Source organism: Manis pentadactyla, chromosome 16 (genome assembly GCF_030020395.1).
Source record: "Manis pentadactyla isolate mManPen7 chromosome 16, mManPen7.hap1, whole genome shotgun sequence".
Classification (NCBI taxonomy): Eukaryota; Metazoa; Chordata; class Mammalia; order Pholidota; family Manidae; genus Manis; species Manis pentadactyla.
Window position 1 is genome coordinate 27,584,257 of NC_080034.1, and position 16,308 is coordinate 27,600,564.

A 16,308-nucleotide genomic window follows, 5' to 3' on the forward strand; every position below is an offset into this window, starting at 1 on the left:
TTATGCTGGAAAAAAAAATTGGGGTATTAAAATGTTGATCCATCTTGTCAGTATATAGAGCAATAACTATTCTATACTAAAATGGTCAAAACTAACAAATCCACAAAAGAAATGCCTCTTAAGAATTTTAAGATATTGGATGGCCATTCTGATTATCCAAGAGTTACTCATTAAATATGACACATAGTACTTACTTGCTGGTTTGTGGGCACTCTAAGTATCTAACTACTTCAAACAAAAGGCTACATTCTCAATTTTTTTATATTTTGTTTTTATTCAAGACTTTACTCACAGGCAGCACTTTAAAACCAGGCTTTTAAAATGAAAGGCCAAAACTGAAAAAATTTTGCAAATATGACACTGCTAAAAGAATGATCATCTTAATAATTTAAACCCTAAAATATCCCGTGGAATTAAAGTCTTTATACACAGAGTGTGTAAGATTGGTATCCTTTAAAATAAACAACTGAAAAACCACAGATCGTGGGCAAATTTGTCCATGAAGATAAACATTAGTTTCAGCCTTCCAGATGCTGGTTCAGAAAACCAGCAATTAGTTCATCTTGTGACAGAATATAAACTATGCTTCAGAATTTCGACTTTAAAGTTTCTTTCTCCAGCAGCAAATCAGCGTATCTATGCTGTAGTTCCTTTTCTCTGTCCTGTTGTCGCTGAACATCTTCTTTTAGACACTTGAAGAGACAAAAATATTACGTAATTATTTCCTATATTAAGTACACTGAAAACTAAAAATGTCTTAAGGTACTTTATCATCTTACGAACAGTGGGTTCAGTCTTGTCCTAAAATAGCAACTACTTTTGCTACAAAACCAGTACTGCAACCATTCTTTGATTTGATCGTGACTACCATCTTCTTGTAAGATTCTGTGACTATCTGAAACAAACAAGCCATTACTGTCCTATCAGGACCCATAAATGCACCTAAGTCTGGGCAGGGACTATCATGCACACCTGGGAAATAAACCAATCTGGCCAAAGGAATTTGCTGCTTTGGAACGACTATCCATATTCCCAGCATCCTCAATTACAAAACACAAAGACACTGGTTTACTGTGTCTCGGAGAGCTGTATGAATGGGATACAAATAAGTTTCAGGGGGACAAATCACAGAGGTTACTTCTTCCATTTCATGGTGTATCTACATACAAAACAGAAAATTAGTAAAGGAATAGCCTTGGTAACCACCACTGGCTTGATCTATCCATCTACACACAGGCAATTCTAGATTAGAAAGTCAAAAATTTTAGGCTATTACTGAAAAAAGAGAGTATCAACTTCAAGGATAGCCTGCACAGGAAGGAGAGAAAAAAAAAAAAAAGGAAGGCCCTGATAATTCTTTGCAGCTCTCTTCACCTCCAAGCAATGCCGCAAGGCAGTATGTTACCTCGAGCCTCCGGGGAATAGCAGAATCTTCGTGTTTCTTGAGTTCTTCAAAAGTACGTAATTCCAAGTAAGCCTGTTCAATTTGGTCCCACAAGTCATTCAGCTGTTTCATGAGCCCCATAGCACGAGACTGGTAACCCCCAAGCAAAATTTTCATCTTCTTTTCCATCTTTGCAGCTCTCTTGGCTTCTGTTGTCATGTGGCCCCTGTTTATCTGGGCGGCAGAGGGAGATCACATCAGCAAATGAGAAAAGCTGGCTAAATAACAGGACTAAAAAGGCACTATCAAAGCAAAAGTACGTTAGAGTTTAGCTACCATCACACAAAATTAAGCTAGAGAAGGGTGGCTTATACCTGAAGGGTTTTACAGGTTAGTCCCAAATAATCCATTTATAGTAACTTCACCCATGATTCAATCTCAAGGCAGGCTTGAATTTCCTAGTATGGGAAAAACTAACCTCATCTTCTGAAAATAATTTCTGCTGCCATTAATCTGCCTTGATCTTGGGAATGGCAGCAACCTGTCCTCACCCACTGCATGTCAAAAATGCACTTCTATACAACATAATGACTACAGTTAACACTCCTATAAAGTTGTTAAGAGTATAAATCCTGAATTCTCATCACAAGAATTTTTTTCCCTTTTCTTTCTTTTCTTTATATTGTATCTATATGAGATGATGTATGTTAGCTGAGCCTACTGTGATAATCATCTTAATGTAAATCATACCACCATGCTATATTTAAACTTTTACAGTGATATATGTCAAGTATTTCTTAAAACTGGAAAAAAATTCACTTCTATATTATATATCTAGTATATTTTAATAACTGAATAATAACCATTAATCACCAAAGCTGTAATCAAAACATAATCCCTCAAGCTATAAACTTACTAGATTATTTTCATGTTGTAATTCTAAATTTGGCATAAAACCCATAAAGGAAAGAGAATTATCACATTTGGCAATGAAAAATGTTTCAATTTTTGATAAGTGAAGATACCATATTATCTAGAGAAATGAGTTTTCCTTTTATATATGTATATTGAGCACAGGTAGGCTGCCTCCTCAGATCATTCAAAAATTAGGGGAAAAGAATTAAAAATGTATAAACTCACACAAGAACAGGAAAAGAAAAATGTCAGCAGAATCCTAGAGTTGATGCAGCAGCACACAGAAACCCCCAGGCTAGAGGGCCCGGGATAGGTGATGAAGAAAGAGCAGACCTTTACTACAGAATTCTATTAGCATAACACCTTGCTCTGCGTATATTCTACATCCCACAACATAATTATTTGATATTTTAAAGTGATCTGCAAATGCACACTTTCAACATACAACACTCGCAGAGGTCAAAACCTTATTAGGAATAATCACTAATTTGTGTTAATTTCTTTGTGTCTGTTCTTATTTTTCTCCTTCCCTCAACTTCCTCCCTCTTCGCCTTCCCTTCTACCACCTCCTCTCTCTCAACCTGATTCTGTGAAGTGACTTCTATAAGCAATGAAAAGTAAGCAATTTCAGGATAATATTCTCAGTAATTCATGTAACATAACTGAGAGCACCCCTTAAAAAGGGAGACAATGTGACCAAAAGAAAATACTTTTTCTTCTGAGACACTAAAAGTGGGGTTGGAGGTAAATCAACAGAAATGGTAGCACAAGAAAATGTCAAATGCAAAATACGGTTATGAAAAACTGCATATAGGATGCTTTTTAAATATTTAGAAATGATATAATCACCAAAACAAATACACAGCTTTCCATGATACATAGCTTCCCACTTGAAATACCCACCTTCAATGCATAACATTTGATTCAAAAACAAACACATCAGCCTCAATGCTTCAATGGTTAGAATATGTAAGGACACAAAAAAATTAAGTGTTCCTCAAAATATAAAGCACACTTATACTGGAAAAGTAGTACTTCATTCATACCCAGCTCTGGCTTAGCTTATTAAAAGTCTAGTCAAAATAAGCATGTGTATGTGGTCAGAACGAGAGATGGATCTAAAATTGAAATAAAGCTTGTAAAACCATTCAGATCTTCGGCATTTTATTAGTTTGTAAGCTTTTAGTCCTTTGCAATTCACTTGAAGAATAAGTACCATCCTTTATAAAGGAGCCATTTTCCTCTAACAGATAACAAATCAAAGTAAGTTCCATGCTAATGACATATCTTCTAAAAGTCAGGAAATTCTGGGTGAAGTCAGGCAGCAAAGAAGAGTGTGGCGGTGAGTCACTCTTTCTACCCAGCACTGCCACCAACTGTTATGAACTGAGGCAAGTTATTTAACTTCTTTGTCTCCATTTCTCCATCAGTCAAATGGCAGCCATTGCTAAAAGTTATTATGAAGCTTAAATAAGATAATGTATGTAAAAGTCCTTGGCTGCCCAGTGACTGGCACAGAGTAAGCAATCAGCATGTTAGCTTTGATTAAGATTATTTTATAGATTAATAGTTTAACCTATTTGTTCTCCTCTCTAATGCCCCAAGGACTAAGGAAGAGGCTTTAAAACCCTTCTTTAAAATTGTACCTTTAATAAAAAATGATGTGGATCTCTTCCCAGAAATGAAGCAATGGCCGTTCCTTCTTCTAAGTGAGGAGTTGCCTCTGGAGGACTGCTACACCAAGTAACACATACTGGAGTACATCTTGTCACGCCAGTGGTTTTCGATCTTGGCTAACTTTAGAATTACCTGTAGAGCTTTTAAAACCTACCAGCGCTAGTGCCCTAAATCCAAACACCTATATTTAAAAGGTCTAGACCTTTGTACTTTTAAAGCCCCCAGTTGATTCCACTAAGCAATGTGGATGGAGATTCCTGTTTTGACCACTGTCATTACAGAAGCTAGATATCAGCTCTTTTCTGTTAATTAGACCTACCAAAAAGTCTTCATTTCTGGTAAATGAACTACTAAATCTGTGAGTAGCATTAAGTTCCTTATACTGTAATTCAGCATGTTCTGAAAATATCAATACTAAATAGTCTAATCACTTGTGGATTAAAAAACACACATCCCAAAAACCTTAACAGCACAGAATTTCAAACATAGTGCTTTTTAAAAAATTAGTCATACAAATTATCAATTTCAGTGGTTAAGGTAATTCAATTAGCTATAAACTGCACCCCATGATGTTCAATTTCCAGTTTGGTGTAACAGCATAACATTTATCTAAGACAATGTTTAGCCATCAGGACACATTTAGTATGATTGGTACACCTTGCATCTGGTAAATACTCTGCTTCACACAAATGAGTCATTTATTATTTCCAAACTACCAAAAATTTTAAAACTGCAAAGTTAGCTTCCGTTTAATGCCAACAATTATACTTAATTCAGCTTGAGCTTCATAAAAGTCTTATGGCTCAAATATTATGCTAAGATTCCAAGCAAATATGGAAATAAATTATACCCAAAGATGTACAGAAAGTATTTAGTCAAATAACTATAAAGTTAGTATGGAATACAGCTTTTAATATTCAATTTAGCTATCTTACATCTGCCATCTGATCAGTAAAATGAGAAGGAAGATATCTGCATACTTGGTAAAATGCTCAAAATGTAGTATGACAGCTCAATGTGCCTTATGAGGAAAAAACCAACCTGTAACAACATGGCCTTTTTCTAGCCAATAAATCTCAAGCATGAAATGCACATGTATACATGGGACAGAACAACCCTAAATCAGCTCCTCCAACTCCCTGGCCCCACACACAAAAACATTAAAGCCCAACAGAGTATAAAACCTTATTGTTTAAAATACAAAGAATCAGGAAGAACCAGACTCTGATTTAACAAGATTCATATTCATATTTCTAAGCCCTTTTAAAAAAAACACAATTAAGCACTAACAGCTGCCCTGAAGGACAACTTATTTAGAACAAAACAATACTGCAACAAGAAGCTTACACTGCATCTTATAGCTGATTTACCATCTCCCCTCCAAAAAATGCTTTTCAAGGCACTGCATTTATAGACAACTTACCGAAAGTTCTCAAAGCATTTTTTTCAAACTCCTGTCTGCACTTAGAGAATACACTTCAGAGTCTTCTTAGAACATCTAACAAAGTTCATAGTGGAGCCAGGATGAAATACTTTGTTCACTTGTCACCAGACCAGCCCCCCAAATACAGTTAAAATGGAAGTTTGTGCTTTAAATATGTACCAGCATGAAATTTCTAATACTCTTAAATAAAATAAAGTTCTCTGTAACTATAAGGAATTTAAAGTAGGACAATACTTGATATAATTATAATTAAAGCTGACTACATCTAAAGTGAAAGTGTAAAATTCAATTCTAAAGAGGAGATAAATGAGAATATATCTACACATAAATGTGTAGGGAGACCAAGCTAACAAATTTTATGCACCTTATGTTTTATAAAATGATGTCTGGAATTGGCTTCAAAATAATGGGGAAGGGGGAATAACAGATGAAACAAGAGTGGCTATGAAGGGATGACTGTCATAGCTGGTGATAATACATGAGGACCCATTATACTAGTCTACTTTTGGGTATATCTGAAAATTCCTATAATAAGAGGTTTTTAAAAACCTTTCAAAGACTACTTATTTTGTTAAGACAGTATACCATAAACTATGAAACATCAATACAATTAAATATAATGGAGACATTAGAGTATGTCAACTATTTCACATGAAATGTGAAAGTCCACAATTAACATAAATTCCATTTATACCAATCAAAATACAACCTTTAATTCTAACTCAACTTCTCTCCTAAAATCAACCCATTATCTCAAATTTCAAGACATTCATCAAAATTTATACAATAAAAACTTAGTGACCCTATTGTTCAAAGTGAAGTTACTTCTTGATACCTCAAAGTACCAAACCAAGTTTAATTTAATCTCTATAACACTAAGGTGATAGAGACCTGAAGAGATATGGGAGTGAATTCCCATTCACTAAAATTTGCTATTTGCTAAGCACACAGTGTCTCACTTAATCATACATTATATCAAACTCTCACTTCCATGAGATAAAAACTAATACCCATCCAAATTTTACAGGCAAGGAAATCTCAGACCCAGAAAGGTTAAGTAACTTGCCCTAGGTCACAGAGCCACTAAGCGATGAAGCTATGCAGTTGTGTCCTACTTGGAAGTCACATTAGGCCACACCACTGCTAGTAAACCAAATGTCCTCCCTGCCTCAGCCCTTGAAATGCAAACATGCCTGTAGAAATTTAAACTGTGGGACTAAATGGCATAATGCCACCAGACAGTTCCCTGAAAAACAAATTAGTGTAGACACATAAAAACAAGATCTTAACTAATGGGTCTGCCCATCATTCTTTCCCTGATTTAGACATTAACCTGTGTGTACCTACTTAACAAGAACTTTGACACTTGAGAAAAGCTTTTATTTTTCCCAGCTTCTGTTTTTAAATTCCTAACACTTTTATTCTTAACAAGCTATAAAACTACAGAAAAACAAACATCTCTCAGAAAAATTTTATGGGGAAAAAAGGTTACTGAACAACTTTTAAGAAGTTAAGCAGAACATAACTAGTGTAATTATTTGGCGGTTTTGCCAAAGCTAATCTTTGCCACAGACTTCAAATGAAAGCAAGTGATCAGATTTCTTTTTTTCTTAATGATATTTATACTACTGCAGTAATAAAGGAACAAAGTCATATATGATGATCCCAATTTAGTTTTAAACACTTTCTTCCTTTCATCCACACATAGGTACGTATGGATGGATGTACACAAAGTAATCTTTTTTCTGTATTTAATCATACACAAACACACACATATATAAATACACACATATGCATATACATACACTCACTGCCCAAAATGTTTAAGGTGATTATGTCTGGATGGTAGGCTTTTCTTCTTTACTTTTTAATTTCTTTTTAAATATTCTACAAAGTACAGGTACTATTTTTAGAAAACGCCCACAAATGTTATTTTTTTTAAATGCATAGAAGAGAAACTGTCTAAAAAAAACTGGCCAGAGACCAATGGAAAACTGATGGTCCCCAGGAGATGAATCAGTGGAACCATAAGTGTTTCCTCGGGTCATTACAAAAGGGGGCTGTATGGGACTTATAGAAGTGTAATTGTTCCTTTCAAACTCACTAAGTTTAAGGTTACTAAGCTTAAGTAATTCCAAAATAAACACATTATCCTCGGATCTCCAAAACTGTCTTCAGTTAGTTTGTTGCAGTGAGGTTCAGAGACATTTAAGAGCATCCCTCACTGCAACTCTTGCTTGGGGGGCACCCAGAATTTAACTGTATACCACCAGAAAACAGCTTTAGGATACCCACAACAAATAAATATAGAGCTGATGACAGCTCCACTTCCTAGTTCAGTATTACCTCATATGATTCTGTAATAGTGGAGATGTGGTTCAACCTCAGAAACATTTGCAAACAAGTGACTCTCCCTTAATTTCTACACTGCTCACTAGCATTGTTTTACCAGTTAACCTTCTCTATATTGATGAGCTGCAGGTCCAAGGAAGTGATCTTTGCCAGCATCTATGTTAGCAACCATTAGATTGCATCCCTGCAAAGCAAGCTAAGAAGGCAAAACCTTACTAAAAACCTTTCCAAGGACAGTAATGTACCAACAAAGCAATACTGAGAGTACTACACCTGAGTAAGTTAGGAAATGAAATTCATTAACTACACGAAAAAAACTCGACCCAGTGTTGAGGAGTAACAGAAGCACCATGGTTGTACCAAAGACATCTCTGGTCCAGCTCTAACACTGCTAGAAACAGCCAAGAAATCTGTTAATGCCTTTAAGGGTCATGGCAGAGAGCAGAACTTGAGAACGAGCACTCCCAAGGCACTGGGGACTTGTCTCCTGCACCCCATGCCTGCCCCTCGCCACACACTCACCCACGAGGGAACATAAGCATAAACTTGCTGAGATACTACAACATACAGTCCTCCACCCAGAACTGCCCACCAACTTACTCCTCACCCTAAGTTTTCATCCTTTAAGGTAATAAGGGAATTTTTTTCCTGTATAAAAATATCTGACTTTATAATGTAAATCACTGAGAAAATAGGAATCACTGTGCAGCCAATTTAACTGAAATATAACCATTCAGTAAAGTCAGGGGTCCTCATAATAGTTCTACAAATATACTGAGAAGGATTTTTAATGTGTTGTCTGTGTTCTTTATTTTATTTCCAAGTCATCAATGTTACATAATATTTCTTGACTAAAGCTGACTGTGCCAGTAAAATACAGAGAGAAGTATTACTTCTGGACCTACTTTCCACCTCTAAGGAAAGCCTTTCCATTTTTATAGCTAACATGACAAAATCTACTTTTCAGCCAAGCTTCCTCAACACAGCAGTTTAGATACTATTTCAAATACTATTAAAGTTAATAGCAGACCTAAACTCAGCCTTCTCATTTCACTTTTGCACCTACTGGAAATTATTTCACTCAGAATAATTATGTCTTCAGACAATTTCCTATTTCCACTTAAAGTAGAAACAAATTAGAACACTTCAAATTCTATTTGCACTTCCCCAATACAGTAATGACTCATTTAACTGGCATCATCAGGAAACGAGGTTCTCCACATTAAGCCTTTTCCAGATAACTCAAGTCCACAGGAGCAGACAGCTCATCTGCCTTGTTCCCGGCTCTATCCCCAGGGCCCAGAACAGGGGCTGGCACAGTAGATGCTCAGGAATACTGACTAAAACATGTGACTAAATAAAGTACTAAAGCTCTTATTTTTAACCATTTGATGAAAAACCTTCTAACACAGCAATCCCTCTCTTTAAAAACAAACAAGCATGACACTAAACAGAAATTAAGCTTTTCTTATTAATTTGGATAATCACTACAAGCAGCAACCACTCTACCTGCCTACCATACGCTCAGAGAGCCTTCACAAGCTGTTAAAATACACAGGGCTTTTTGCCACCAAATTTAAATGGCCTCAACATGCTATTATGCTTTCTAACTTTTGCTTTTCTGATATTAGCTGTCACTTCTCTTTGCTGCTGCCGCCTTATTTTATACACAAATGTCTGGCAACATTCTAAAATTAATTCTGCCTCCAAAGCAGAATAAAATATGTGAACTTGGTTATCATTCAGAAGTCTTTCCTGCTTACTTCTCATCTGTGACTACATTCTGATTCTATTTACTTAACAGACTCCTTGCACCACCCACCAAATTCTACATAAAATCTGAGATTGTTCTATTAGCTTTAAATGAGCATCAAGGATTTTCACTTAAATTCTAAGTCTCAAATATTAATCATGAGTAACAACTCAAAGACTAGCTCCAATATAAACCTCAGAATATATATTTTTTAATCCATTTAGGAGACACCAACCACGACAAGGCTGGATTTCATCTTACTTGATACGCTGTGATAGAGCTATAATTTAAAAATCACTGTTCCAAAGTTCATGGCAACAAAAAAAATCAAGCACACTGGCAGCCATGGTGTACTGTGCTTGCACAGGAAGGCATGTCTGCTTGAACCTAAGAGTGAACAGGATAATTTAAGTATAACATTTAGTTTATATAATACAACTGGAGTTCCTTCCCCACAACAAACTTTGAATAATGTTTATAATTTAGCAATCAACTGAAATGATGAAAGAATCACCACAACTGAAATAAAATATTTATGCATTTCAAACCAGTAAAACTGTATCTTCAAAAACTAAAGTGAATTAAGACAACCTAGTTCTGAATTAGGGATGGATACAAAAAACGGGGAATTTGTTTATTTGAGTCTGTCTCTTCTTTAAAAATTTAATGACTTTCCTCTGAAATAAGCAGAGTTTACTAAATTAAAGGATTTGAGTATGTGTTCTTTAAAAGTAACTAATTAGGTAAACAATAAAGTAAGTTATGCAGGAGTCAAGAAGAGAAAAATTATTTCAGACTGCTTTATGAATATTTTTCCCAAATCACCAATCCCTCAATAGAAATAGTTCAACTGATAATTTCAGTTCCTGGTACTGAACTGAAGAAAGAGAACCCCATGTGTTTAATGGTCGCTCACAGACGATCCAAATAAATCTGCAAAAGAACAGCAGTGCTTCTTTCTGTGTTTTTCCCTTCAAAACTCAGAAGACAGGGTCAACACAGTAATAAAAATTATTGTGCTTTATGGTACCACTCACTTTGTGACACATTTATTTGCTGTCATGAAAGTTAGTGCCCTCAACAAAGCAAGTGAAATTTGGAGAAAAACTCTTTAATACTTTAAGCAGAAAATGTCCTTACCATTTGAGGCAGAAAGAGTTCACCCACCTCATAAGAGAAGATTTTCAAACTGAGTGAGAAAGCTAAGTATTTATATATAAACGTTACAAGGAAGTTTTCCACCAGCTTTCCAATCAATTATGATGCTGACTTTAGATCAGAATTAGACAGTTAAACTACTACCATTTATAAGAAATGAAGCCTACACAACGGAAAATGTAACGTACATGTAACCACTGACGTGCTTCCCCAGCCTTTACCTGTGAATTAAAACGGAGCAACAGCACACCCTGCTGGAAGCTGGGGATCTCATTACAGTACTAAGCAGCACAGATTTAAGATTTCACCCAAGACAAGAACTACTCCAGAAGCTCTAATTTCTCCCATAAATGATACAAGAGGGTAACAGGCATTAACTATCAGATGTCTATACCTTGATCTTAAAGGTAAAATTAAGACTTGGAATAATTTCAAATTTAAAAATACTGTTTTGTCCTGCTCATTTCTCTATTCCACACAGCCCCAGCCACCCCAAGTGATTTCACTCTTTATTTTAACCCTAAACAGAAATATTTTAAAATCTGCTTTCTGTGACGAGAAACTGGTAATCAACTAAGAGGAAACTGTGGCCATTTTCTGCATGTGAGTGCCTGTAACACCACTCTCTTCTTCCCATCCCATCTTGGCCACAGAAACATCCTTAGACCACCATTAAGAATCCACAAGGTGGCTTAGAGGTCCATGAACCAGAATTTACATGCCATTGTCAAAACGCCTACACAGGCTACGGAATTCAAAATATGCAAACTGTATTAAAAAACCACATGCCATGAAACTCCCATCATTAATATGTTTTGACATTTTCACAGACATGAAAAATCACAGCAGCTGTTGTCTAAATAATCCAGTTTGGCACTCTCTGTAACAAGCCACAGGAACCAGAGGATAAACAGAAAGGTACTCAAATTTTCCAAAAATGCTCTCTTGGCTACAGAAAACTTCTTGGTATCACTAGGACCCTCCTCGGAAAAAAAAAAAAGCTATTCTACTATTGCTCTACATCGTTCTAAAGGGACATCTGAAAGGTTCTGATCAATCTGTGGTCAACTTTGAAGTCACTCTTTCCCATGAATGAAGTCCAGCAATTCTGAAAAACCAATGAAGAAGGGCAAGGAAGATCAAACACTACAATGTCGTTTCTCCCTCAAGAACTGCAAAGGCAATAATCACCTCAGGTCTGTTTATGTAAACTTGTCTTTCAGTGGTATTATTTGGTTCATTATTTCAATCAAAATACATTTAAATTAGAATTTTAAAAGGATACCAACCTCAAGCCTCTTTTCAAGTGACTCGATTCTGTCCTTTTTGCTAGCTAGGTTGGCCCGTGTGTAGCGGCTCTGCCCAGGAAGATAGAGAACTTGACTGTAGCATTCTTCCCACACCTGATTATAAGCTTCACTTGACAGTTCTCCGTGGCTCATACCTTGTTTCACCACTTCCATCTCCTGTACCAGAACGTCCTGGGCCTGTTTACAACAATAATTTCAGTAAGTTCAAGTACTAGAAATGCTTGTCAGCCACCTAGGGAGTTTAAAAGCCTAGTTTTTCCTCCTCCTTTGGGCAAAGGCAAGGAGTTTTGGTTGACTGGTTGTTTTTGGAAGGGGGAACAATACTTAAGCAAAATGAATTAAGAAGCCTGTAAGTCAGTGTAGACTGATCTGAAAAGCCAAGCATCCGTGCAGCTCCAATAATTTAAACATCCTTTGCCTTCACTCATTACAATAGCTGCTACCATTTCTCTAGTGTCTACTATGTGCCAGGAACTAGATTTAAAATTTTCATCTACATTATCTCCAAACACCAGAGCCACCTTAGGAAGCAGCCAACTTAACCTCACCTTCAAGATGATGAAACGAAGCCAAGGCAGCAGTGATGGTGGGCACGCTCCTCCCCACTACCACCCTGCCCTACAATTCTGACTTTACAGGAGCACCGAGGGGGAACTAGACAGTTCAGTGACACATGCCTTTCTCTCATCTGAAGAAATGCCCCTGACACTGCCAGGGAAAGAGACTGGGGGCACAAATCAAATAATGATGGATCCCAGACCAGCTTTTGTTCACTACGAAAGAAATAGTTTAAGATGACAGAATGAGGGGAACAGGGTTGGACAAGCCTGGGTTTAAATCACAGCTTTACCATTTAAGCAACTGTCTAAACTTGCTTAAAATCTATGAGCCCCATTTCTCAACTATAAAATGGGGATAACACCCACCTGACATGTTTGTTATTAGGACTAAGTGATACAATTTACATAAAGCACCTAGCCCAACATCAGACACACAGACTCCATGAGGAAACCACATGAACTTTTTCCAGCCCTTTGCTTCATGGCTCATGAGAAACTGACCACAACTTTTTGTGCCTTATTGAAAGCATTCTGTAACATCTGAAAATACACAGACCAAAATATATAAAATCAAGAGAAATGACCAGCATACAAAATATCTGAATGAAAAAATGGAAAACCATGGCTATAGAAGATAAAGAATGGTTATTTTTAAATAATACCTCTTAGGGAAAATAATGGAAACAAACCAATTTTAACATACTTAATGGAAAGCTGATACTTTATAAGAGCAATGGTATTTCAATCTGAAACTGTACATAGTAAAAATGTATAAATTCAGCTCTTGTAATTATGAGGAGAAAGCATGACTGAGTTATCTTTAAGCTGTCCATAAAGAATCTCCTAAATAGTTGCTTCAAATTCTTTTTGGAACAAAAAGGAATATAGATAAATAAAATATGGGAGAATACTTAAACTACTTTGTAATGATTTCAAATGATTCCAAAGCACTACTTATAATTATTACTTTCAAAAATTTTATTAGAATCTATCCCACACAGAGCCTCTATTAGCAACAATGTGACCCTTATTTCAGGTTTCCATACATATAATAAATTTAGGAAAATTTATTTCCCAAATTCCATCTTCCTCTCATATTTTCATTCTAATATGATAAAACTGATCAAGTATCAAGTTCATGGTCTAATTCTCCACCCCCATTCAATGATTAAATGTGTTTACCACAGCATCAGCAATCAACAGATACTGTTTCCCAATGGACTTAGTAAAAAAGAGTTAACTCAAAATTACTCAGAAATCAAGAGCAAATTGTTGAAATATAATCTAAATTCTCCTTCCTTTGTTTCCTAAAAATCCTGTAATAAACATGTAATTACTTATGCAATACAGAAAAAAGAAAGAGAGAAAAGGGAAAGAGGGAAAGTGTAGGAGAGAAGACAGAAAAAGAATTTTCTCCCAAGTATGCATTAGTCCATCCCAATCAATGGGTATCATTGCCCTTCAGGGCTAAAGACTAGTGAAAAAAGACTTCTAAGCTAATGATCACTCTGCTTCCAAACCACAAAACCATAAAATTGTATTTTCTTACACCACTGCACAGATTTCTATTCAAAATCACAACTGTTTACTCTGTCAAAGGAAAAGAACAAAATGCATATAGAGGAAGAGGCAGGACAGACTTTACACAAAAAAAAAATGTATTTCCTTATCCAAAAGGATAGGGGGAAATCATGCGAGGAGAATAAGTTCAGTAAACAGTTATTTCCTTTCTGTGAACAGGTGAAAGAAAGTTTTAATCTATAGACACTTAATATATTCTTGCTTTTTCATATTAACGTAAATAAGTGAAGTTTAAATATTAAAGGCATTCAGTTCTATTCAGAGATAGCAGAATTAAACACAGAAAATGCCAATTGTAGCAAGCAACTACCAAGCAAGCACACACCCATGAAACAAAAACACCTTCCTACCAAGACAGTGTTTTACCTGGAAAGGTCAATCACTGAACATGGGAACGAGGCGGGTGTTAAGTATCTTCTCTTCATAACTCTTAATATGAATGGGACATTTATTTCCTAACCATACATTTCAGTTGCTTGTGAATATCAATAGTGAAACATAAGTTAATGTTTACTTACCCCTTACACACAGTATCTAACAAATACTATCTTGGGACAAGAATAATCTTGCTCAATCATACCTTTTTCAACTCTTCTTTGGAGAACTTTTCATAAGGATTATGTTCTAGATAGGCAATGTGCTCTGAATTATTGGTACCAAATCCTACAGTTTTTCCTTTTTTATTTCCAGATGGTTCATAAGGATGATGTAGAAGGTCGTAATGAAGCATTGTGATCATTTCTTTTTTGATGAGTTCCTCACTTTTCTGTAAATCTGTTAGAGGTGGTTCCACATTTAAGGGTCTTAGAATAGTTTCATTCACCTAGAATTTTAAAACAAGTACAATTACCAAACATATCACTACAACATTGTTATTACTTGTTCAACCATGAATTAAATTGCAATTTCACATATTCAAAAGAAATTCTTTTTTTCCCCTTCTAAATTCTTACTTGTACCAATGAAACATTTTTGAAGGCTGGATCTGGAAACTGCTTTACTATGTTGTAGAAAGTAGATGCAATTTTGTTTTACAGACTTTATGAATGATATAAAAGGCATAAAAAGAAACTTAAACTTCCTAAGCCAGAAATTCTAACACTTACTTCTGATGGTCTTGGCAGATCTTTCTGCACAGCTTTATGCATTCGTTTCATTTCCTTTACACGTTCTGCATCTCGTATGGCCTAAAAAATTATTTTTATGTCCATTATTGCAGATTATACAGTATGTGACACACTTTAGTAAAGTTAAAAACCCCTTATTATGCTCAGTGAAATAAGCCAGGTGGAGAAAGACAAGTACCAAATGATTTCACTCATTTGTGGAGCATAACAACAAAGCAAAACTGAAGGAACAAACAGCAGCAGACTCAGAGGCTCCAAGAAGGGACTAGCAGTTACCAAAGGGAAGGGGTTGGGGAAAGTGGGTGGGGAGGGAGAAGGGGATTAAGAGGCATTATGATTAACACACAAAATGTAGGTGGGTCGCAGGGGAAGGCAGTATAGCACAGAGAAGACAAGCAGTGACTCTACAGCATCTTACTATGCTGAAGGGCAGTGACTACAATGGGGTGTATAGGGGACACTTGATAATATGGGTGAATGTTGTAACCACAATGTTAATCATGTGAAACATTCGTAAGATTGTATATCAATGATACCTTAATGGAAAAAAAAAAACCTTTAGCCTGTAAGAACATGTATGTTCAAGAGCTAAAGCTATAAACCTGTGGAAGTTTGTAAAAAGGCAATATAAGGCAGCAGAAATTAATCAGCCTATTCATTCTCTCATTACAATAGAAACTAAGAACTTTCAGTGTCTGCTAGGGCATTCATCAAATTTACATGGCTCCTTCCTTCAGATAATCATTCTTTTCTCATCTAAATCAGAATCCTAACCTAAGAGGGGACTCTTAATTGTTCCTCCTGAAATTCCTACCCTTCTACCCCAAAAGCTACTGATTTTTAATTTAAAAAGCCAGTCAATGAATGTGTTGTTTCCTGTTTCTTAAATTATGAATAACATGGGGTAACACATTAGAATTTCACACCATTTCTGAGAGTAAATGTAACTCAAAGTAGCTAAGAGAACAAAACACAAAAGAAATCCTATATTCCCCACCAAAAAGCACATACACGTTGTTTCCCTATAAAATGTGATTTTCACTGATG

The 16,308-nt window shown here is 35.8% G+C and overlaps 1 protein-coding gene across 2 annotated transcripts in view; it reads right to left on the reverse strand.

The window, feature by feature from the left end:
• Positions 1–254: 254 nt before the first annotated feature.
• Positions 255–16,308, reverse strand: part of CDC5L (cell division cycle 5 like) — a 56,131-nt gene continuing 40,077 nt past the window's right edge. Inside the window, exons 12-16 of one of the 2 annotated variants that reach the window (XM_036927392.2) lie at positions 15,241–15,321; positions 14,715–14,957; positions 11,973–12,170; positions 1,406–1,618; positions 255–692 (exon numbers count right to left, since the gene is read on the reverse strand). In XM_036927392.2, the coding sequence (XP_036783287.2) occupies positions 588–692; positions 1,406–1,618; positions 11,973–12,170; positions 14,715–14,957; positions 15,241–15,321 (840 nt within the window). In that variant the 3' untranslated portion in view covers positions 255–587. The remainder of the gene's footprint in view (positions 693–1,405; positions 1,619–11,972; positions 12,171–14,714; positions 14,958–15,240; positions 15,322–16,308) is intronic. The other variant, XM_036927393.2, reaches the window with a different exon arrangement.